Below are 24,146 nucleotides of genomic sequence, written 5' to 3'. Positions count from 1 at the left end.
CTTATAAAATGCAAATGCTACAGTTCTGGGAAAACACATAAGAATATGTAATCTAGCATACACAATTCTAAAATGCTGTACAACTGACTCTTCATTATAAGCAAAAGTTGGGGCCAAGACTTTGGTGTACCTTTATCTTTACCTTCCTCCCCCAGGATCCCCTTCTAGGAGACTTGCAGTGCTCAGGAAGCCAGGCACGTCACAAGGAACAACCACAGGTCAAGAAGAAAGTTGATGCTGTGTTAGCATCTTTGTAGGGTGAGCACAGGACATACTTCTCAAAAATCAGCCACTAACATTCCAAAACAAAATGTCATGAAAAACCTACACAAAATCCACCCAAAAACAAGTGCTCACCTACTCTTCACTCTCACTCAACAAGCAATGCAATTAAATTTAATCTTAAAGAATGCAACTGCTACAAGCCCATATGCAATCCATGCACTTACAGATAACCTCAACAACTCCTGGCTACACAACAAAATCCCTATCATCTGAAAGCATGCTAACATAATACCAATCTTAAAACTCTCTAAACTACCCAACTCTGCCTCCTCCTACAAACCAACTAACCACCATACCTTAAGTGGAAATAAAAAGCTTATCTGTGCCTCCCACTTCAGTAACCTCAACTCACAGATCCCCCATTCCTATAAAAAAAATAGCAATACACACACACACACACACACACACACTGAAATAACCAGGCAAGCACTAAACAACCACCCTCCCAACTCAGCCTTAATTATTTGAACTCCAACACTCTGGGATTTTCAATGGAAGTGGAAGTGAGCCATAGGGTGGGTGAGAGGTCAAAGGTTCTAAGAGCACTGAGGAATGTGTGGAAAGATAGGTCATTATCTGGGAGGGCAAAAATTGGTATTTTTGAAGGCATAGTAGTTCTCCAAAGACAACAAATCACACCCTTCTGTTCTGGATATTACCCATTAATAAGCTTCAGAGAGAATAAGATGTTTTGGAAGGAGGTTAATAGTATGAGATAAACAAGAAAACAAAAGGGAACATGGGTGAAAGTGGCTAATAGGGTACTGATAAGAGGTAATGATGAGGTGAGAAGGAGATGGAGCGAGTATTCTGAACAGATGAAGGGTGTTTGGATTGGAGAGGTATGTAAAAAGAGAGAGAGTCACGGCAAGTAGTTTGAAGAGAAAAGGTGATAAAGGCCTCGCATCAAATGAAATTTGGTAAAGCAGCTAGAGTTGACAATGTTGCAGTTTGATTTCCTGATTTCCTGTGCTGCTGGCTGGCTTGTTGGGATTTTCAATGTACGGATCATGGTGAAGTGCCTGAGGACTAATGGGATGCATGCAAAGTGCCAATGTATAAGTGAATGGGGTCAAAGGTGAATATTTAAACTATTTAGTGTGCCTGGTAAGCTTTATGAAGAAGTAGTGATTGACAGGGTGAAGGCATATTCAGAGCATTAGATTGCAAAGGAACAATGTGGTTTCAGGAGTGGTAGAGGATGTATAGATTAAGTATTATTATTATTTTTATTATTTTGCTTTGTCGCTGTCTCCCGTGTTTGCGAGGTAGCGCAAGGAAACAGACGAAAGAAATGGCCCAACCCACCTCCATACACATGTATATACATACACGTCCACACACGCAAATATACATACCCATACATCTCACTGTACACATATATATACACACACAGACATATACATATATACACACATACATAATTCATACTGTCTGCCTTTATTTATTCCCATCGCCACCTTGCCACATAGGGAATAACATCCCCCTCCCCCCTCATGTGTGCGAGGTAGCGCTAGGAAAAGACAACAAAGGCCCCATTCGTTCACACTCAGTCTATAGCTGTCATGCAATATTGCCCGAAACCACAGCTCCCTTTCCACATCCAGGCCCCACACAACTTTCCATGGTTTACCCCACACGCTTCACATGCCTTGATTCAATCCATTGACAGCACGTCAACCCCGGTATACCACATCGATCCAATTCACTCTATTCCTTGCCCGCCTTTCACCCTCCTGCATGTTCAGGCCCCGATCACTCAAAATCTTTTTCACTCCATCTTTCCACCTCCAATTTGGTCTCCCACTTCTCCTCGTTCCCTCCACCTCCGATACATATATCCTCTTGGTCAATCTTTCCTCGCTCATTCTCTCCATGTGCCCAAACCATTTCAAAACACCCTCTTCTGCTCTCTCAACCATGCTCTTTTTATTTCCACACATCTCTCTTACCCTTACATTACTTACTCGATCAAACCACCTCACACCACATATTGTCCTCAAACATCTCATTTCCAACACATCCACCCTCCTGCGCACAACCCTATCAAGTTTGCTTTAATGAATTTGTGTCAGAATTACTTACACAAACAAATGTATTTGTATGTGGCACCTATAGATATAAGATAACCATTTGGTACAATTGACAGTGATGCCTTGTGGAAGGTCTTAAAAATATATGGTAAGGGAGGAAAGCTACTGAGAGAAGTTTTTATCAAGGGTATAAGGCATGTGTAGGAGTAGGAAGAGAGGAGAGCGAGTGGCTCCAGGAGAAAATTGGTCTGCAGCAGGGATGTGTGATGTCAACATAGCTGTTTAATCTGTTTATGGATAGGGTGACGAGGGAGGTAAATACAAGGGTCCTTAGGAGAGGAGGGTGTGTATGCAGTCAGTAAGGGGTGAGGGTGCTTAGGAATTGTCCCCCCCAATTACTAGTGGAAGATTTGAATGAGAAATTGCATAAGTTGGTGACTGAGTATTGGAGAGTGTGTGAAAAGAGGGAGTTAAGAGCATTTGTGAATATAAGAGGGAGTTGAGAGCATTTGTGAATAAAAGCAAGGTTATTAGGTTTAGCTAGGGAAAGGGACATGTTCAATGAGGTGTGAGTTTAAATGAAGAAGTTTGTAAGGGGTAAAGTGTTTTACATACCTGGGTGTGGACATGGTAGCAAATGGAACCATGGAAGTGGAAGTGAGCCATAGGGTGGGTGAGAGGTCAAAGGTTCTAAGAGCACTGAGGAATGTGTGGAAAGATAGGTCATTATCCGGGAGGGCAAAAATTGGTATTTTTGAAGGCATAGTAGTCCTAATGTTGCATGTCATGGGCTACAGATAAGGATATGCAGAGCAGAATCCAAGTGCTGGAAATGATATGTCTGAGGACAATATGTGGTGTGAGGTGGTATGATTAAGTAATAAAAGGGTAACAGCAAGGTGTAATACCAAAAAGACTGTGGCTAAGAGAGCTGAAGAGTGTGATCAAATGGAAAGGACAAGGAGAAGAGGGAGACCAAGTTCGAGATGGAAAGATGAAGTGAAAAAATGTATCAGTGACTAAGGTCTGAACAAAGGGGAAGGTGAAATAAATCTATAGGCAAGAATGAATTGGAATAATGTGTTGTACAAGGGGGTGACATGCTGTCAACAAACAGAAACAGGGTATACAAAGCAGCCAGGGAAACAAAGGAAAGGTCTTTCGGGCCTGGTTGTAGATATAAGGCTGTGGTTTTGGTGCACTGCACATGACAGCTCGAAAATGGATATGACTGAATGTGGCCCTTCTTCATCTGTTCCTCGCCTTGTCTCGCTAACACGGGAAATGATGAAGAAATGTGAAATATGTGGAAAGGGAGCTGTGATTTCAGTGCATTACACATGACAGCTAGAGACTTAGTGTGAATGAATGTGGCCTTTGTTGTCTTTTCCTAGCGCTACCTCGCACGCGCAGGGGGAGGGGGGGTGCCATTTCATATGTGGCAGGGTGGCGATGGGAATGGATGAAGGCAGCAAGTGTGACTATGTACATGTGTATATATGTCTGTATGTATTTGTATGTATACGTTGAAATGTATAGGTATGTATATGTGCGTGTGTGGGCGTTATGTATATACATGTGTATGTGGGTGGGTTGCCATTTCATATGTGGCGGGGTGGCAATGGGAATGGATGAAGGCAGCAAGTGTGAATATGTACATGTGTATATATTATATGTCTGTGTATGTATATGTATGTATACGTTGAAATGTATAGGTATGTACATGTGCGTGTGTGGGCGATATGTATATACGTGTATGTAGGTGGGTTTTTTGCTGATGATACAGCGCTTGTGGCTGATTTGGGTGAGAAACTGCAGAAGTTGGTGACTGAGTTTGGTAAAGTGTGAGAAAGAAGAAAGCTGAGAGTAAATGTGAATAAGAGCAAGGTTATTAGGTACAGCAGGGTTGACGGACAAGTCAATTGGGAGGTAAGTTTGAATGGAGAAAAACTGGAGGAAGTGAAAAGTCCTAGATATCTGGGAGTGGATTTGGCAACGGATGGAACCATGGAAGTGGAAGTGAGTCACAGGGTGGGGGAGGGGGCAAAGGTTCTGGGAGAGTTGAAGAATGTGTGGAAGGCGAGAACGTTATCTCGGAGGGCAAAAATAGGTATGTTTGAAGGAATAGTGGTTCCAAAAATGTTATATGATTGTGAGGCATGGGATATAGATAGGGTTGTGAGGAGGAGGGTGGATGTGTTGGATATTCAGAGTATGTATGTATGTATGGCTCATGGTGAAGTGCCTGAGGATTGGCGGAATGCATGCATAGTGTCATTGTACAAAGGCAAAGGGGATAAAGATGAGTGTTCAAATTACAGAGGTATAAGTTTGTTGAGTATTCCAGGGAAATTATATGGGATGGTATTGATCGAGAGGGTGAAGGCATGTACAGAACATCAGATTGGGGAAGAGCAGTGTGGTTTCAGAAGTGGTAGAGGATGTGTGGATCAGATATTGCTTTGAAGAATGTATGTGAAAAATACTTAGAAAAACAAATGGATTTGTATGTAGCATTTATGGAGCTGGAGAGGGCATATGATAGAGTTGATAAAGATGCTCTGTGGAAGGTATTAAGAGTACATGGTGTGGGAGGTAAGTTGCTAGAAGCAATGAAAAGTTTTTATTGATGATGTAAGGCATTATCGAGGTAGCATTAAGAACAGAGGACTGAGCCTTTGAAAGAAATCCTCACTTGGCCCCCTTCTCTGTTCTTTCTTTTGGAAAATTAAAAACAAAAGGGAAGGATTTCCAGCCCCCACTCCCTCCCCTTTTAGTATGTACATATATACTCATGTACATATACTTACTTGCCTTCATCCATTCCTGGTGCTACTCCACCCCACAGGAAATGGCATCACTACCCCCTTCAGCAAGGTAGCACCAGGAAAACAGACAAAAAAGGCCATATTCATTCATGCTCAGTCTAGCTGTCGTGTGTAATGCACCAAAGCCACAGCTCCCTATCCACATCCAGGCCACACCGACCTTTCCATAGTTTACCCCACACCTTTAACATGCCCTGGAAGGGCAAAAATGGGTACATTTAAAGGAACAGTGGTCCCGACAATATGCAATATAATATGGATGCGAGGCATGGGCTACAGATGAGGCTACGCAGAGGACGGTGGATGTTGTGGAAATTAGATGTTTGAGGACAATATGTGATATGAGGTGGTTTGATCAAGTAAGTAATAAAAGGGTAAGAGAGATGTGTGGTAATAAAAAAAAGAGTGGTTGAGAGAGCAGAAGAGGGTGAGTTGAAATGGTTTGGAAACATGGAAAGAATGAGTGAGGAAAAGTTGACAATCTTTTCAAGCATATAATTTGCCTACAGAACCCCTCATTCTAAGAGCTGACTGCATGCATTGGAAACATGAGGAGCTTAAGAACAAAGTCTGTGACTTCTCCCTCTGAGTATCTATATGGCCACAAACTAGTCTTACCACTTAGATTATGAAACGATTCAAAGTCACATAAAGCTTAATACATAACTATATTGATGTGTCACATACAGCTTAACACATAACTAATTCTAATGTACACTGAAAATAAAAGTAACCCACTTGGTGAGCTGTGAGAATGTGAACATTTGGTTGTGTTGCCTCATCATCCAGGCCAGTAGTATCAACTAAAGTAATCATTTGGGCTCCCTCTCCCCCAAGGCTAGACACATCTAAAGTCAACCCCTCCATTTCCTGAAAAAAAAAAAAAAATCAAATAGTGAAAAAAGGCTCTTAAAAGGAGCAAAACATTAACAAACAGCATTATCTCATGCATTTATGGTTGTCATATTATAGGATCTCATACCTTTCCTCTCTTGTTGATTACGTAACTGAGGTAGTATTATGACAAACTGAATACTATTCTAAAAACAGATATTTTTTCAATCAACCTCTATCTACTTATCAGGTTTGAATAAAAAATGTCGGCACAAATACCACGTAGACATATTTACTCACACAATAAAGATAAATGAGAAAGTATCAACCCCTGGAAGGCTCATAGGCCTTTCAGTGAACATATAAAACATATGAATATGAATAAACAAATAAAAATTATATATAAACATTTTTTCTCAATTTCCTGACGGTAGCTAAGAAGGCATATGGACATTACATATTCATATTCATTCATAATTACCCCAGGACTAATTTTCATGAAAGAGTCCTGATGTTACCCAAGCTTCTTTCTAAAGTCTCCTGTAGCCCAAGGCTGCACTATTTCCAGAAGCAGATGAATGCAGACTATTCCATACAAGAATGGATCAATCCTTTGTATTAACAGAACAACTTCTAAACAGTATTCCCAATTTCTGAGAGGCCAACTTAGCTATTTCTGTAATGTGGGTGTTACAGTAATATCAAAAATGATCATCAACTCAAAAGGTGGAATTACAGAACCATCAAAGGAGAGGGAAAAGTTGTGAGGCATTTTCGACAGAGAGATGGGCAGAAACTGGGTCCTGAAGGCATTAAACTTAACCAGATTTCATTCATCCCACTTAGGTATCCTGTCCCAGTTTGCGTTCAATGAGGAAGTTGTATGAAGTATCCTGTCCCAGTCTGAGTTCACTGAGGAAGTTATATAAAGACAAGATGCAGACTGAGTGAGAGAAGAAGGTGCAGACTGGAAAGATGTGAAGGAATGCAGTGTTGAGTCATCAGAGTAAGTGCAAATTTAATAATCTGTGGACGAAAGTAAATCATTGATAAAAAGGACACAAGGAGTAGGAGATAGGCCAGAACCTTGAGGGACACCACTGTTGATGAAGAAAAGGGTAAAGGCTGATCCATCAACAGGAAGCTAGATATGAGGGAGCAAAATGAAGGAAAGAAGCCTTATGGGACTTTCGTGCTACAGGCCCTCATGACATATCAAACTTTCACATAAAACATTATAGCCCATTTGCAATTCAAGCACTCACTGATATCTTCAACTACTCCCGTCTACATATCAAAATCCCTAACATCTGGTAACTCAACAACATAACACCTATCCTAAAACCTTCCAGACCATCCAATACCTCCTCCTCCTACTTCCCTATCACACTTCTATCCCCAGTACCCAAAATCTGTGAGAACCAGACCCAGAAACAAAGCATCCCAATCTCACCCACTCATCATGAATCAAGAACCAATCATTCTACCATCATACTACACAATGACCTAACAAAACACATGTCAAATGGGTTCAACTAATTACAACCCCCTCCCATACAGTGCAAGTGGTAACAATCATGAACTAAATATTTGACCCTGTCCTCCAACACATCCTTGACAACATCCTCCACAACAACAAATAGTGGTCGGCCAATTTCACAACAGTTGCCATAACAATCACTCACAACAGCTTCACCTTTTCAACCCTTAAGTTCTACAACAGACTTCCCCATGGAGCAATTCTTTGTCTGACTCATCTCTTCTTACATGACCTACCATTGCCTCAGGCATACCTCAACATGAAGGTTCTTTCATATGTAGATGACTTCACTATCACACCACTACACCTTGACAGCATAGTAGCAACATCATATGTGCAGCACTACATTACACAACTGGAACAAGGTCTTGTCATGAACAGAATGTCTCCCTCTCCACAGAAGTCTTCAAACACTCTTTTAACCCTATACAGACACAAATCAAGCTCACATCCTAAGTGTCATATTGAATGGACAGTGACTCACATAGAGAGCACAAACCACTCTAAGCATCACGTACAACACACATGACACTGACCACACATCAATAATACCAACAAAAATGCAAAACAATCTACATGTCCTCAGATTTGGATATGAAAAAGAACACTTCAATATCCTATACAAAACATTCATCTGCTCCCCTGTAAAAGCAAGTATAACATGGATGCAAACCATACAAAATAGTACACTCAGACAATCACTAGATGCCTAAGAACCACAAACAATCAATATTTTCACAATGTAAAAATGATCAGCCCAGCACATCACCTCAACATGCTCGACACTTAATCCTATACAACACTGCTAACCCCAAGTAAATAAAAAGCCTACCCCCGCATCACACACTTGTAACCTCTACTCACAGATTTCCCCACCTATAACAAATATAACAACGATAATATATAAATATTGAAATAACTCCCACAAGCATTAAACAACAGTCCTCCCAGACATTAAACAAGTCCTCCCAAATTAGACAAGCATTAAACATTCCTCACAAATTAGCCTCACAAATTAGTCACATTCTCCCATCTATGCTCTGAATATCAACCATCCCTAAACCACTACAAGCACCATTTAAAAATATCCTAAAACCAGTCATGCCCATGATGGAACTATCACATAGAACACTTACTACTTAACCGCCCTGCAATCTCTATACTTGCAGTATAAAATGAAGGTGAGAGCCAAGGAATGGGTATCACTTTTACTACAGGAGTAATTGTGGAAATGTGAGAAAGCATGCAAGAAAGTAAGCCTCAAAGTGATACGAGTATAAATGAAAAAGGATCAAGAGTAGATAGTAAATGTTAGTGCTTATACCCCTGGAAACAAGAGCAAGAAAGAGAGGTAAATGTTTTGGAATGAACTGAGTACACCACATCAGTAATTTTGATACAAGGGACTAAGTATGAGTAATGAGTGATTTGAATGCAAGATGGTAATGTGGCAATTAAGTGTATAGTTAAGGAATGGGTATCAAGTGATGTGAATGAAAATTGTGAACAGCTTGTGGAGTTTTGTAATGAAAAAGGACTGGTGACTGGGAATAAACATATATTCTCTTTGTCAACCTTTTCTCACTCATTTTCTCTACATGTCCAAACCATTTCAGCACATAAATTATCTTTGTCAACCTTTCCTCACTCATTTTCTGTATATTTCCAAACCATTTCAGCACATCTCTTCTGCTCCTTCAGCCACTCTCTTCTTATTACTGCATCTCTCTCCTATCATTTTAATGCTTGTTCAAACCGTCTCACACCAAATATTGCCCTTAAACATTTCATTCCCAAAGCATCCACCCTCCTCTGCACATCCTCATGTACAGCCCATGCTTGCCTTGCATCCATACAACTACTATACCCTCAAACATACCCATTTTTGCCCTCCCAGATAATATCCTTTCACAGTTTTTCATCCACTCATCCACCCTATACCTCACTTCCACTTCCATGGTCCCACTTGCTGCCATGTCCACTCTCAAGTATCTAAAACACTTCACTTCTTTCAAAATTTCTGCATTCAAACCCATATCCCATAGCAGATATGTGCAAGAAAAAGTAACAGGAAGTCAAGAGCAAGGTGCAGGTGCTGAAAAAGAGGGCAAATGAGAGTTGGTGTGAGTGATTATCAGTAAACTTCAGGGATAATAATATGTTTTGGAAGAGGTTAAGAGTGAAAAATAAGAGAGCAAATCAAAACATTGATTAAAGGAACAAATGGGCAGGATATAATGGGTTGGGAAGAGATGAGGAGGATATAAAGTGAGTATTGCGAAAGCCTGTTGAATGTGTTGAATGATACGGTGGCAGGTGTAGGATGTTTGGGTTAGGGAGGTACGTAAAGGAAGTCATGGAAAGTGGTTTGGTGAGGAGAGAAGAGGAGAAAATAGTCTGGTTTAGTGAAGAAAAAAAGTGATACAAGCCTTCCATACGATTAAATGTGCCAAGACAGATAGATTGGTTGCTAATCCAGCAGAAGTTCTTAAGAAAGGGGGTGACTGTGTTGCTGGTTGGCTATCCAAGATTTTTAATGCATGTATGGATCATGCATAGGTGCCTGAAGAATAGCAGAATTCGTGTATACTGCAACTGTAATAAAGCAAGGGGGACAAAAGTGAGCGTTTAAAATACAAAGGTTAATTAACTGTACCTGGTAAGTTATGTAGGAGACTGGTGATCAAGAGGGTGAAAGCATGTACATTCGATAAAGAAAAAAAAAAGTACCTTTACAAGAGGTGTCCGATGATTTTCAAACTGAACAACCGTTGAAACCCTAGGGTTGGTAGTTGTATGTGCATGAGTTGCCATACAGAAATAGAATGCATGGTTGTTGTTGCTGTTGGGTTTTACGGCCATCGACCTATGAGGAAGGTCATTGGGCCTGCAACCGTATTTAATGTATGACTGAAACCATCATCTCTAAATAACTATTCTAGAAAAAGGAAAAAAAAGCATAATTCTGATATTATGATAACAGATAAATAATCAAAAATAAATAATGGAAAGAAAGGATTTTGTGGGTAATGAGCCGACATAGCGGCAAAAACCGATCAGTCGGCACAGCACCCACGACTGCATTTTAACCAAGACTGCGAGAAGATATGACAGACTAGAGATAGTCCTCCACCACGGAATGCACATAGAATAAATAATTTATTCAGAGGTCCACCGGCTCGACCAATGACGCAGCTGTCCGTGGGTATAAACACCTACTCCAAAGGCCGAACGCCTAGTAAGTGACATGTCGATCCACCATGCGACAAGCCAACCTCGCCAGAGAAGCCACAAACCATCTTACATCATCTTGATTAATTCTGTTTCTCTGAGGAAGACCATCAATTTGTCAATGTTAAAACAAATGTTCTTGTAGTAATCTAAATTTTTTTTTTATTAAACTTTGTTGCTGTCTCCCGCGTGAGCAAGGTAGCACAAGGAAACAGACGAAAGAATGGCCTAAGCCCCCCACATACACAAGCATACACATACACGTCCACACGCGCACATATAAATACCTATACATTTCAGCGTATACATATATATACAGACACAGACATATACATATATACACATGTACATAATTCATACTTGCTGCCTCTATTCATTTCCGTCGCCACCTCACTACACATGAAATGACAACCCTCTCCCCCCGCACGCGCGCGAGGTAGCGCTAGGAAAGACAACAAAGGCTACATTCGTTCACACTCAGTCTCTAGCTGTCATGTATAATGCACCGAAAACGCGGCTCCCTTTCCATATCCAAGCCCCACAAAACTTTCCATGGTTTACCCCAGACGTTTCACATGCCCTGGTTCAATCCACTGACAGCACGTCGACCCCGTTATACCACATCGTTCCAATTCACTCTATTCCTTGCACGCCTTTCACCCTCCTGCATATTCATGCCCCGATCGCTCAAAATCTTTTTCAATCCATCCTTCTACCTCCAATTTGGTCTCCCACTTCTCGTTCCCTCCACCTCTGACACATATCCTCTTTGTCAATCTTTCCTTACTCATTCTCTCCATGTGACCAAACCAATTCAATTCACCCTCTTCTGCTTTCTCAACCACACTCTTTTAATTACCACGCATCTCTCTTGCCCTTCCATTTCTTACTCGATAAAACCACCTTACACCACATATTGTCCTCAAACATCTCATTTCCAACACATCCACCCTCCTCTGCACAACCCTATATATATCCCACGCCTTGCAACCATATACCATTGTTGGAACCACTATTCCTTCAGACACCCATTTTTGCTTTCCGAGATAATGTTCTCGCCTTCCTCACATTTCTCAACACTCCCAGAATCATTGCCCCCTCCCCCACCCTGTGACTCACTTCCGCTTCCATGGTTCCATCCGCTGCCAGATCCACTCCCAGATATCTAAAACACTTCACATCCTCCAATTTTTCTCCACTCAAACTTACCTCCCAGTTCACTTGTCCCTCAGACCTCCTGTACCTAATAACCTTGCTCTTATTCACATTAACTCTCAGCTTTCTTCTTTCGCACACTTTACCAAACTCAGTCACCAGCTTCTGCAGTTTCTCACCTGAATCAGCTGCCAGCGCTGTATCATCAGCGAACAACAACCGACTTACTTCCCAAGCCCTCATCCACAACAGACTGCATACTTGCATATCTCTCCAAAATTCTTGCATTCACCTCTCTAACAACCCCATCCATAAACAAATTAAACAACCATGGAGACATCACGCACCCCTGCCGCAAACCAACATTCTCTGAGAACCAATCACTTTCCTCTGTTCCTACTCGTACACATGCCTTACATCCTCGATAAAAACTTTTCACTGCTTCTAACAACTTGCATCCCACACCATATACTCTTGATACCTTCCACAGAGCATCTCTATCAACTCTATCATATGACTTCTCCAGATCCATAAATGCTACATACAAATCCATTTGTTTTTCTAAGTATTTCTCACATACATTCTTTAAAGCAAACATCTGATCCACACATCCTCTACCACTTCTGAAACCACAATGCTCTTCCCCAATCTGATGTTCTGTACATGCCTTCACCCTCACAATCAATACCCTCCCATATAATTTCCGAGGAATACTCAACAAACTTATACCTCTGTAATTGATCACTCACCTTTATCCCCTTTGCCTTTATACAATGGCACTATGCATGCATTCCGCCAATTCTCAGGCACTACACCATGAGCCATACATACAGTGAATATCCTCGCCAACCAGTCAACAACAGTCACCCCCTTTTTAAATAAATTCCACTGCAATACTATCCATCGGAGTAAATGTCCTTTGTTGAAAGCTCTTGGCATTGTTGGCATAATGGTGGACAATTTTTGTTAATGTATGGCTTCATGTGGGTGATAAAGGAACAGTTCATTCTCGGGCGGGCCAGCACGACTTCCTCTCTCCTGTTCTTACGGTATGAGGTCGGGCAGTCAGCCACTTCTTGTTTGTATTTTTTATTGGTTGTCAGGCCGGTCCACTGACTGCCACTGATGGATTGATCACGGTTGGGAGACTTAACATATACATAATGAGGGTTATCCCCGGGGATAGGGGAGAAAGAATACTTCCCACGTATTCCATGCGTGTCGTAGAAGGCGACTAAGAGAGGGAGTGGGTGGCTGGAAATCCTACCCTCTCATTTTTCATAATTTTCCAAAAGAAGGAACAGAGAAGGGGGCCAGGTGAGGATATTCCCTCAAAGGCCCAGTCCTCTGTTCTTAACGCTACCTCGCTAACGAGGGAAATGGCGAATAGTATGAAAGATAATGAGGGTAGGAATTTATTCAGCAACCGAGTTTCGAATTAGTATATGGCTGCTGCACTTTGGAATAATGAATCAATATGAAATTCTTTATCATTCGATTTGGAAATTTATCATGCTTGTTTCGAGACATCTGATTAACTCTACAAGTTTCTAATGCTGTCGTAATGGAACCAGGCCCAACAACGCTTTCCCATTGAGTAGATATTTCCATAAAGCGCAACGCTACCGTTGGGTCGATAACTCCATAAAGTCTAGTATTGGTTTTATGTTTAGGTGGCTATGTGTTAATGACTAACAGAGTTGAAGTATTGCATTCCTGCCGCAACCGTCTCATACACATGGAAACCGCACAAGCTACGCGAGGAACAATTATTGTACTTTACAAGTAAGGCATCAGCATTTCCTAAATTGTTCGGCGGACTGGCGGTACAAGATTCGGAAGTTCGGACACCACGCCTTGGAGTGGCTGCCCTGGCTGCACAACTTGTGGGTACTAAGGTGATGGATTTATCTTGAAATAACGAGGTTGCTGATAGGTAAATCGCCATAATTATTTTATATGACTTACCCATGTTTTACGTCTCTCGCCCAGGCCATTGCATCTGTCATTACTTCAGACCTGTAGTCAGCATTCATAATGACCTTGGTCAAGCATGCAAACCTTAAACAGGTCACAACAGTCCACTCCAGTGCGATACGTGGTCGCATACCAGCAACAAAGCCAGGGTTGACCAAGTTGCACAAGGAAGCCAGAATGGAATATGCATTGACGTGCTACGACAAACCAAGAAGCATTTGGGACCACAGTTTTCCGCGATAAGGAGGCTTTCGTCAATGATGGTTCCACTAGTCACAAAATACGTTTGGCGCCCGACGAAACAATAATATACATAAAATCTCTCTCTCTCTCTCTCTCTCTCTCTCTCTCTCTCTCTCTCTCTCTCTCTCTCTCTCTCTCTCTCTCTCATTTATTTGTGGTGTGTATGAGTAATATACAAAAACTAAAATTCAATCACATTAAATTTCCTTCCATTATTTCCTGAGATATGACAGTGAGCACGTGGTAGGTCGCAGAATGGAATGGCCAAGTCAGTGTTGGGATGCCTGCAGGTGCTGTTGGCCAGCTGACTCATGATGGTTTGAGGCAGTTTACCAGGTAAAGGTATGTGGAACTACAGGAGGAGATTTTCCTTCCATCGCTGAGGTGTTTACTTTTCCCAGGGCCAGAACACTTTCATTTTGTCCATGACCACAGTCCTATCCACGTGTGCCCAGCAGTCCTGGAGTGGTTTATGCAACATCCGAAGACTACAGTGGTGCAATATCTACCTACAACTCCTAACCTAAACCACATCTAACGTGTGGACTGCAACGACATCAAACAAGGCAAACCAGGAACAACATCAGAGCCGTGTAGCTGTCATTACAGGTGCATTTGAGGCACGGGAACAGCTGCCATGCGGCGCCTGATGCGACCTAACACCAAACTGGGGGTTTCCATGCCTCGTCGTCTAAATGAGGTCACATCTGCAAGGGGTGGTTACACCGGATTTCAGGTCAGCAGATGGGTCACCTGTGGGACCCGACTCCTCACGGGTAGTGACTACGTTAAGGCCATCCAAGTGAGGGCAAGCGCATTAGCTACCCCCACTAGGGCTGCTAGAGGCCGACCCGAGATCTCCGGCCTCTGTGACACGTGTCACAAGCCAGGCACGCTTGGGCATATCTCCCAGGTATGACTAAGTACCCACGGAGGTTGGGTTAAGAGGCATGATAACATCAGTGCTTTCTTGGCCGGCCGGTTGAGGCAAAAGGGTTACGACGTGACGTGCGAGCCTTGTATCCCTATTGCAGTGTCCTTTAGGAGGCCAGACATCGTGGCTTCCAAAGGGTCACAGACTTGTGTTGTAGATACACAAGTCTCTGGTGATTGCTTCGCATTCTCAGTTGCACACCAACACAAGTGCAGCTATTACGGCATCCCGGAAGTCCTACAGGGCGTACAGGATCTTACCGGCAGACACCGTGCGGGTAACATCAGCCACTCTGAGCTGGCGAGGCGCATGGTGTCAAGAGAGTGCAAGTGCTCTCAGGGGGGTTAGGGTTCCTACCGGGGCCTGGAGGTGTGCTCCGTGAAAGCCCTAACCTGGACCCATTCCCTTTACAAGATGTGGTCCAAGAGCACAGGTTGAGATTAGTAGCCTGCCTGTAACATCTGGTGTCGTGGGGAGCGGAATCTGGTCGTCCCCCCAATGCTACTACCATGGCGGGTATCAGTTCCCGACGGCGGTTTGACGTGGTGGGAGAGTGGACGTCTAGGCAGGGTATGCCTACTACTCCCGTCCGTCAGGCCGCACTGGAAGGTGTGCGGTGTGGGTGACTCTGTGTAAGGTAAGGTATCCAACCACTTTTCCTAACTGCCAATGTCTCTCCTTACTTCTGCCTTTGATATCCGTAGTCTGACCTATTGTCTTCCTCTTGCTGATCCACACACTTCCAACAAACAAATTTTCACTATCTACAAATAGTAACCCCTTGTTGATTATTCCTGGCACAGTAGTTAGCGTTTCTAGCACCTAACATCAACTAATTGGGAATCAATGAAGTAACATAAAAGAGACCTGTCAGGACTGTTTTCCTTGCCAAAAAGCAAACAACAAATTGAAATAAGTAACTTGATTTCATGACTGGTATATGCCTAAAAAATCAATGTTGAACATGCACAATATTGCCATCAGCCATAAGGATAGGTCAAACAAAAGCATTTAATCACGCGTTAATCCAATACACTCTCTCCATCTTGACAGGTTATTTCATATGTCAATATTGTGTTACAGGGAATGGTACCTGAAACATTGTGATAATATCACATTTATGAGATGGTGCTGAATTATCTATAGCAATAATTCCATAGAAGTTAACACCAAAACATTACCAAGAATGCGTTGGAAATGAAACGTTTGAGGACAATATGCAGTGTTAGAGAAATTGATCGAATAAGTAACAAAAGGGAGGTGTGGTGATAAGAAAATTGTGGTTGAGAGAGCAGAAGACGGTGTTCTGAAATAGGTTGGACTTATAGACAGAATGAGGGAAAAGAGGTCAACAAAGACATATGGGTCAGAGAAGGTGAGAGGAAGAAGCGGCAGATCAAATTGTAAATGGAAGCATCTTTTGCGCAAGCCATCACTGCTTCCCTAAATACATCCAATTCCTCCCCCACTCCCCTTACGTCCTTTGCTCTCACCTTTTTCCATTCTGCACTCAGTTTCTCCTGGTACTTCCTCACACAAGTCTCCTCCCAAGCTCACTTACTCTCACCACTCTCTTCACCCGAACATCTCTCTTCTTTTCTAAAAATCTCTACAAATTTTCACCTTCGCCTCCACAAGATAATGATCAGACATCCCTCCAGTTGCATCTCTCAGCACATAAACATCCAAAAGTCTCTCTTTCGCGCGCCTATCAATTAACACGTAATCCAATAACGCTCTCTGGCCATCTCTCCTACTTACATATGTATACTTATGTATATCTCTCTTTTTAAACAAGGTATTCCCAATCACCAGTCCTTTTTCAGCACACAAATCTACAAGCTCTTCACCATTTCCATTTACAACACTGAACACCCCATGTACACCAATTATTCCCTCAACTGCCACATTAATCAACTTTGCATTCAAATCACCCATCACTATAACCCGGTCTCGTGCATCAACACTGCTAACACATTATATATATATATATATATATATATATATATATATATATATATATATATATATATATATATATATATATATATATATATTTCATACTATTCGCCATTTCCCGCGTTAGCAAGGTAGCGTCAAGAACAGAGGACTGGACCTTTGAGGGAATATCCTCACCTGGCCCCCTTCTCTGGTCCTTCTTTTGGAAAATTAGAAAAAAAAAAACAGAGGGGAGGATTTCCAGCCCCCCCCCCTCCCTTCCCTTTTAGTTGCCTTCTACGACACGCAGGGAATACGTGGGAAGTATTCTTTCTCCCCTATCCCAGGGATAATATATATATATATATATATATATATATATATATATATATATATATATATATATATATATATATATATATATATATACTTTTTTCAAACTATTCGCCATTTCCCGCGTTGGCGAGGTAGCGTTAACAACAGAGGACTGGGCCTTTGAGGGAATATCCTCACCTGGCCCCCTTCTCTGTTCCTTCTTTTGGAAATTTAAAAAAAAAAAAAAAGAGATGGGAGGATTTCCAGCCCTCCGCTCCCTCCCCTTTTAGTCACCTTCTACGACACGCAGGGAATACGCGGGAAGTATTCTTTCTCCCCTATCCCCAGGGATATAAATAAATATATACACATATATATACATACATGTATGTATGACTCATGGTGAGGTGCCTGAGGATTGGCGGAATGAGTGCATAGTGCCATTGTACAAAGGCAAAGGGGATAAGAGTGAGTGCTCAAATTACAGAGGTATAAGTTTGTTGAGTATTCCTGGTAAATTATATGGGAGGGTATTGATTGAGAGGGTGAAGGCATGTACAGAGCATCAGATTGGGGAAGAGCAGTGTGGTTTCAGAAGTGGTAGAGGATGTGTGGATCAGGCGTTTGCTTTGAAGAATGTATGTGAGAAATACTTAGAAAAGCAATTGGATTTGTATGTAGCATTTATGGATCTGGAGAAGGCATATGATAGAGTTGATAGAGATGCTCTGTGGAAGGTATTAAGAATATATGGTGTGGGAGGCAAGTTGTTAGAAGCAGTGAAAAGTTTTTATCGAGGATGTAAGGCATGTGTACGTGTAGGAAGAGAGGAAAGTGATTGGTTCTCAGTGAATGTAGGTTTGCGGCAGGGGTGTGTGATGTCTCCATGGTTGTTTAATTTGTTTATGGATGGGGTTGTTAGGGAGGTGAATGCAAGAGTTTTGGAAAGAGGGGCAAGTATGAAGTCTGTTGGGGATGAGAGAGCTTGGAAGTGAGTCAGTTGTTGTTCGCTGATGATACAGCGCTGGTGGCTGATTCATGTGAGAAACTGCAGAAGCTGGTGACTGAGTTTGGTAAAGTGTGTGAAAGAAGAAAGTTAAGAGTAAATGTGAATAAGAGCAAGGTTATTAGGTACAGTAGGGTTGAGGGTCAAGTCAATTGGGAGGTAAGTTTGAATGGAGAAAAACTGGAGGAAGTAAAGTGTTTTAGATATCTGGGAGTGGATCTGGCAGCGGATGGAACCATGGAAGCGGAAGTGGATCATAGGGTGGGGGAGGGGGCGAAAATCCTGGGAGCCCTGAAGAATGTTTGGAAGTCGAGAACATTATCTCGGAAAGCAAAAATGGGTATGTTTGAAGGAATAGTGGTTCCAACAATGTTGTATGGTTGCGAGGCGTGGGCTATGGATAGAGTTGTGCGCAGGAGGATGGATGTGCTGGAAATGAGATGTTTGAGGACAATGTGTGGTGTGAGGTGGTTTGATCGAGTAAGTAAGGTAAGGGTAAGAGAGATGAGTGGAAATAAAAAGAGCGTGGTTGAGAGAGCAGAAGACGGTGTTTTGAAATGGTCTGGGCACATGGAGAGAATGAGTGAGGAAAGATTGACCAAGAGGATATATGTGTCGGAGGTGGAGGGAACGAGGAGAAGTGGGAGACCAAATTGGAGGTGGAAAGATGGAGTGAAAAAGATTTTGTGTGATCGGGGCCTGAACATGCAGGAGGGTGAAAGGAGGGCAAGGAATAGAGTGAATTGGATCGATGTGGTATACCGGGGTTGACGTGCTGTCAGTGGATTGAATCAGGGCATGTGAAGCGTCTGGGGTAAACCATGGAAAGCTGTGTAGGTATGTATATTTGCGTGTGTGGAGTATGTATATACATGTGTATGGGGTGGGTTGGGCTATTTCTTTCGTCTTGTTTCCTTGCGCTACCTCGCAAACGCGGGAGACAGCGACAAAGCAAAAAAAAAAAAAAAAAAATATATATATATATTTCATACTATTCGCCATTTCCCGCGTTGCGAGGTAGCGCAAGGAAACTGACGAAAGAAATGGCAAAACCCACCCCCATACACATGTATATACATACGTCCACACACGCAAATATGGCCATACCTACACAGCTTTCCATGGTTTACCCCAGACGCTTCACATGCCCTGATTCAATCCACTGACAGCACGTCAACCCGGTATACCACATCGATCCAATTCACTCTATTCCTTGCCCTCCTTTCACCCTCCTGCATGTTCAAGCCCCGATCACACAAAATCTTTTTCACTCCATCTTTCCACCTCCAATTTGGTCTCCCACTTCTCGTTCCCTCCACCTCCGACACATATATCCTCTTGGTCAATCTTTCCTCACTCATACTCTCCATGTGCCCAGACCATTTCAAAACACCCTCTTCTGCTCTCTCAACCACGCTCTTTTTATTTCCACACATCTCTCTTACCCTTACATTACTTACTCGATCAAACCACCTCACACCACACATTGTCCTCAAACATCTCATTTCCAGCACATCCATCCTCCTGCGCACAACTCTATCCATAGCCCACGCCTCGCAACCATACAACATTGTTGGAACCACTATTCCTTCAAACATACCCATTTTTGCTTTCCGAGATAATGTTCTCGACTTCCACACATTCTTCAAGGCTCCCAGGATTTTCGCCCCCTCCCCCACCTATGATCCACTTCCGCTTCCGATGTCCATCCGCTGCCAGATCCACTCCCAGATATCTAAAACACTTTACTTCCTCCAGTTTTTCTCCATTCAAACTTACCTCCCAATTGACTTGACCCTCAACCCTACTGTACCTAATTACCTTGCTCTTATTCACATTTACTCTTAAGTTTCTTCTTTCACACACTTTACCAAACTCAGTATATATATATATAAATATATATATATATACTTTTTTCAAACTATTCGCCATTTCCCGCGTTGGCGAGGTAGCGTTAACAACAGAGGACTGGGCCTTTGAGGAATATCCTCACCTGGCCCCCTTCTCTGTTCCTTCTTTTGGAAATTTAAAAAAAAAAAAAAAGAGATGGGAGGATTTCCAGCCCTCCGCTCCCTCCCCTTTTAGTCACCTTCTACGACACGCGAGGAATGCGTGGGAAGTATTCTTTCACCCCTTTCCCCAGGGAGGTGGGTTGCTTAGAAAGGGTAGTGAGTGGTGGGATGAAGAAGTAAGATTATTAGTGAAAGAGAAGAGAGAGGCATTTGGACGATTTTTGCAGGGAAAAAATGCAATTGAGTGGGAGATGTATAAAAGAAAGAGACAGAAGGTCAAGAGAAAGGTGCAAGAGGTTGAAAAGAGGGTGCAAATGAGAGTAGGGGTGAGAGAGTATCATTAAATTTTAGGGAGAATAAAAAGATGTTCTGGAAGGAGGTAATAAAGTGCGTAAGACAAGGGAGCAAATGGGAACTTCAGTGAAGGGCGCAAATGAGGAGGTGATAACAAGTAGTGGGGATGTGAGAAGGAGCTGGAGTGAGTATTTTGAAGGTTTGTTGAATGTGTTTGATGACGGAGAGGCAGATATAGGGTGTCTTGGTCGAGGTGGTGTGCAAAGTGAGAGGGTTAGGGAAAATGATTTGGTAAACAGAGAAGAGGTAGTAAAAGCTTTGCGGAAGATGAAAGCCGGCAAGGCAGCAGGTTTGGATGGTATTGCAGTGGAATTTATTAAAAAAGGGGGTGACTGTATTATTGACTGGTTGGTAAGGTTATTTAATGTATGTATGACTCACGGTGAGGTGCCTGAGGATTGGCGGAATGAGTGCATAGTGCCATTGTACAAAGGCAAAGGGGATAAGAGGGAGTGCTCAAATTACAGAGGTATAAGTTTGTTGAGTATTCCTGGTAAATTATATGGGAGGGTATTGATTGAGAGGGTGAAGGCATGTACAGAGCATCAGATTGGGGAAGAGCAGTGTGGTTTCAGAAGTGGTAGAGTATGTGTGGATCAGGTGTTTGCTTTGAAGAATGTATGTGAGAAATACTTAGAAAAGCAAATGGATTTGTATGTAGCATTTATGGATCTGGAGAAGGGCACGTGAAGCGTCTGGGGTAAACCATGGAAAGATGTGTAGGTATGTATATTTGCGTGTGTGGACGTATGTATATACATGTGTATGGGGGTGGGTTGGGCTATTTCTTTCGTCTTGTTTCCTTGCGCTACCTCGCAAACGCGGGAGACAGCGACAAAAAAGAAAAAAAAAAAAAAAAAAAAATATATATATATATATATATATATATATATATATATATATATATAGTCCCAAGCTCGGAACTAAAGTATGGGTCCATATATTTCATAGTTCGTAGAACACAACACTATGGAGCTTATCCATGAATGTCAAAAAAAAAAAAAAAAACCGCCTGACGTGAGTGACTGAACTTATCTGATAAGATGAATCTTAATTTCACGAATGATAACATACAGTCAACATTACAAGTAGTAATCCAGATTCTTGTGTTAATTTAGCGTTGGAAAACCAGAGAGTAAGAAAATATCTGACGTAATGATTTCTTATAAAGGATACAAGATTCCTGGTCTGAGACATGATTCCACCCTAGTGTAATTCCCGTTTCATATCTTACATAGCGACGTTCCCCAACTTGAACACGATTTTTTTTAGGTATTCTTAATTGTATATGAAAAAATGCAAAATTGTGAATATCATTACTTTTGAAGGCCCACTTGTATTCTTAAGCTTTGATATAATGATTCGTCCACTCACAACAACGTGCATCACCGATCATTCCTTAAACTGGTGTCATTCGAGAATTTACTCTTTTGTGACTTAAAAAACAGCATACAAAATTTGCTATTCAACATCATACATCATTAATTCAGGACCATAAAAGAAGCGTAAGCTTGCACACTATAGTAGAGGATGAGTTAGAGAATATATATATATATATATATATATATATATATATATATATATATATATATATTTTTGCTTTGTAGCTGTCTCCCGCGTTTGCGAGGTAGCGCAAGGAAACTGACGAAAGAAATGGCAAAACCCACCCCCATACACATGTATATACATACGTCCACACACGCAAATATGCATACCTACACAGCTTTCCATGGTTTACCCCAGACGCTTCACATGCCCTGATTCAATCCACTGACAGCACGTCAACCCCGGTATACCACATCGATCCAATTCACTCTATTCCTTGCCCTCCTTTCACCCTCCTGCATGTTCAAGCCCCGATCACACAAAATCTTTTTCACTCCATCTTTCCACCTCCAATTTGGTCTCCCACTTCTCCTCGTACCCTCCACCTCCGACACATATATCCTCTTGGTCAATCTTTCCTCACTCATCCTCTCCATGTGCCCAGACCATTTCAAAACACCCTCTTCTGCTCTCTCAACCACGCTCTTTTTATTTCCACTCATCTCTCTTACCCTTACATTACTTACTCGATCAAACCACCTCACACCACACATTGTCCTCAAACATCTCATTTCCAGCACATCCATCCTCCTGCGCACAACTCTATCCATAGCCCACGCCTCGCAACCATACAACATTGTTGGAACCACTATTCCTTCAAACATACCCATTTTTGCTTTCCGAGATAATGTTCTCGACTTCCACACATTCTTCAAGGCTCCCAGGATTTTCGCCCCCTCCCCCACCCTATGATCCACTTCCGCTTCCATGGTTCCATCCGCTGCCAGATCCACTCCCAGATATCTAAAACACTTTACTTCCTCCAGTTTTTCTCCATTCAAACTTACCTCCCAATTGACTTGACCCTCAACCCTACTGTACCTAATTACCTTGCTCTTATTCACATTTACTCTTAAGTTTCTTCTTTCACACACTTTACCAAACTCAGTATATATATATATATATATATATATATATATATATATATATATATATATATATATATATATATATATATATATATATATACCAATTAAATTATAAAGTACCGATATGTTTAATCGATGATTTTTCATGTATCACTCAAAACTGTATTTCAATGGCCAAGTCCATTAAGTACTTACTCAGTAGAACATATATTGTGAAAAACTTCATGATTAACATTCTTTATATATACCTTTAAAATGAATCGCAGGTGGATATGTTTAACGTATATTCGATTCAGGTTATTTTAATACAAGGTAACGAAATTTGTTTCAGATGATTGATGGTATGTACTGACCTTGAAATAGCCTTCGATTTACATATGTATATTTCTGACATGTACTGAATCGGTTACTACAACCCAAAACTACTTTATCTTACAGTCGGTCCTCTGACCAACTCGACATCTTCATGTCATGTGCCAATGCATTCTGTCCTCACTTTCCCTATATCTCTTCCTTTATTGCTCCAGTTGCACATGATCGACCAAGTATAACCCTTTCGACTTGTCGAGTGTTGCCTTCGCCCCTATAATATGATGCCGGCAAGTGAAGAAATGTTTGCATGTTGCCCATGTGAGGGCCTACCGAGGGTGGTGGCAGTGGCTGCCCTGCTGACCCAGCTGGTGCTCTCGGTGCAGTTGCCAGCCACCTGAGCCACACAGGAATGCCAACCTAAATACAACAGGGACAAAATCGGGTATCGCTATGTTCATACCAGTTTCCCATTATTGTTGGACCATTTGATACCAAAAGTATTCATTTACTTATAAAGTACTTGTTGAGGGATGTTCTTACCTTAATGAAGAGTTGAGTACAACAAAATCCTTCATCAAAACAGGAGTGGTCGAGATGTTCCAGCAGTAAAATGGCGGAAAAGCTGGCGGGCTTGGTCCCTTTGATAGGCTGTGGTGCCAAATCTTCAGTACCGTA

At 41.9% G+C, this 24,146-nt stretch overlaps 1 protein-coding gene across 2 annotated transcripts in view; it reads right to left on the bottom strand.

Moving 5' to 3' along the window:
• The window catches only part of LOC139756040 (uncharacterized), a 63,132-nt gene extending 38,993 nt beyond the window's left edge, over window positions 1-24,139 (bottom strand). Inside the window, exons 1-2 of one of the 2 annotated variants that reach the window (XM_071675007.1) lie at window positions 24,012-24,139; window positions 5,885-6,016 (exon numbers count right to left, since the gene is read on the bottom strand). In XM_071675007.1, the coding sequence (XP_071531108.1) occupies window positions 5,885-6,013 (129 nt within the window). In that variant the 5' untranslated portion in view covers window positions 6,014-6,016; window positions 24,012-24,139. Of the gene's footprint in view, window positions 1-5,884; window positions 6,017-10,250; window positions 10,385-24,011 lie in introns of those variants that run through there. The other variant, XM_071675006.1, reaches the window with a different exon arrangement.
• Window positions 24,140-24,146: the final 7 nt, after the last annotated feature.

The sequence above is a fragment of the Panulirus ornatus genome, chromosome 20, assembly GCF_036320965.1.
Source record: "Panulirus ornatus isolate Po-2019 chromosome 20, ASM3632096v1, whole genome shotgun sequence".
In the NCBI taxonomy this organism is placed as follows: domain Eukaryota; kingdom Metazoa; phylum Arthropoda; class Malacostraca; order Decapoda; family Palinuridae; genus Panulirus; species Panulirus ornatus.
The sequence above is the reverse complement of the archived record's forward strand: the minus strand, read 5'-3'. Positions and strand labels throughout refer to the sequence as shown.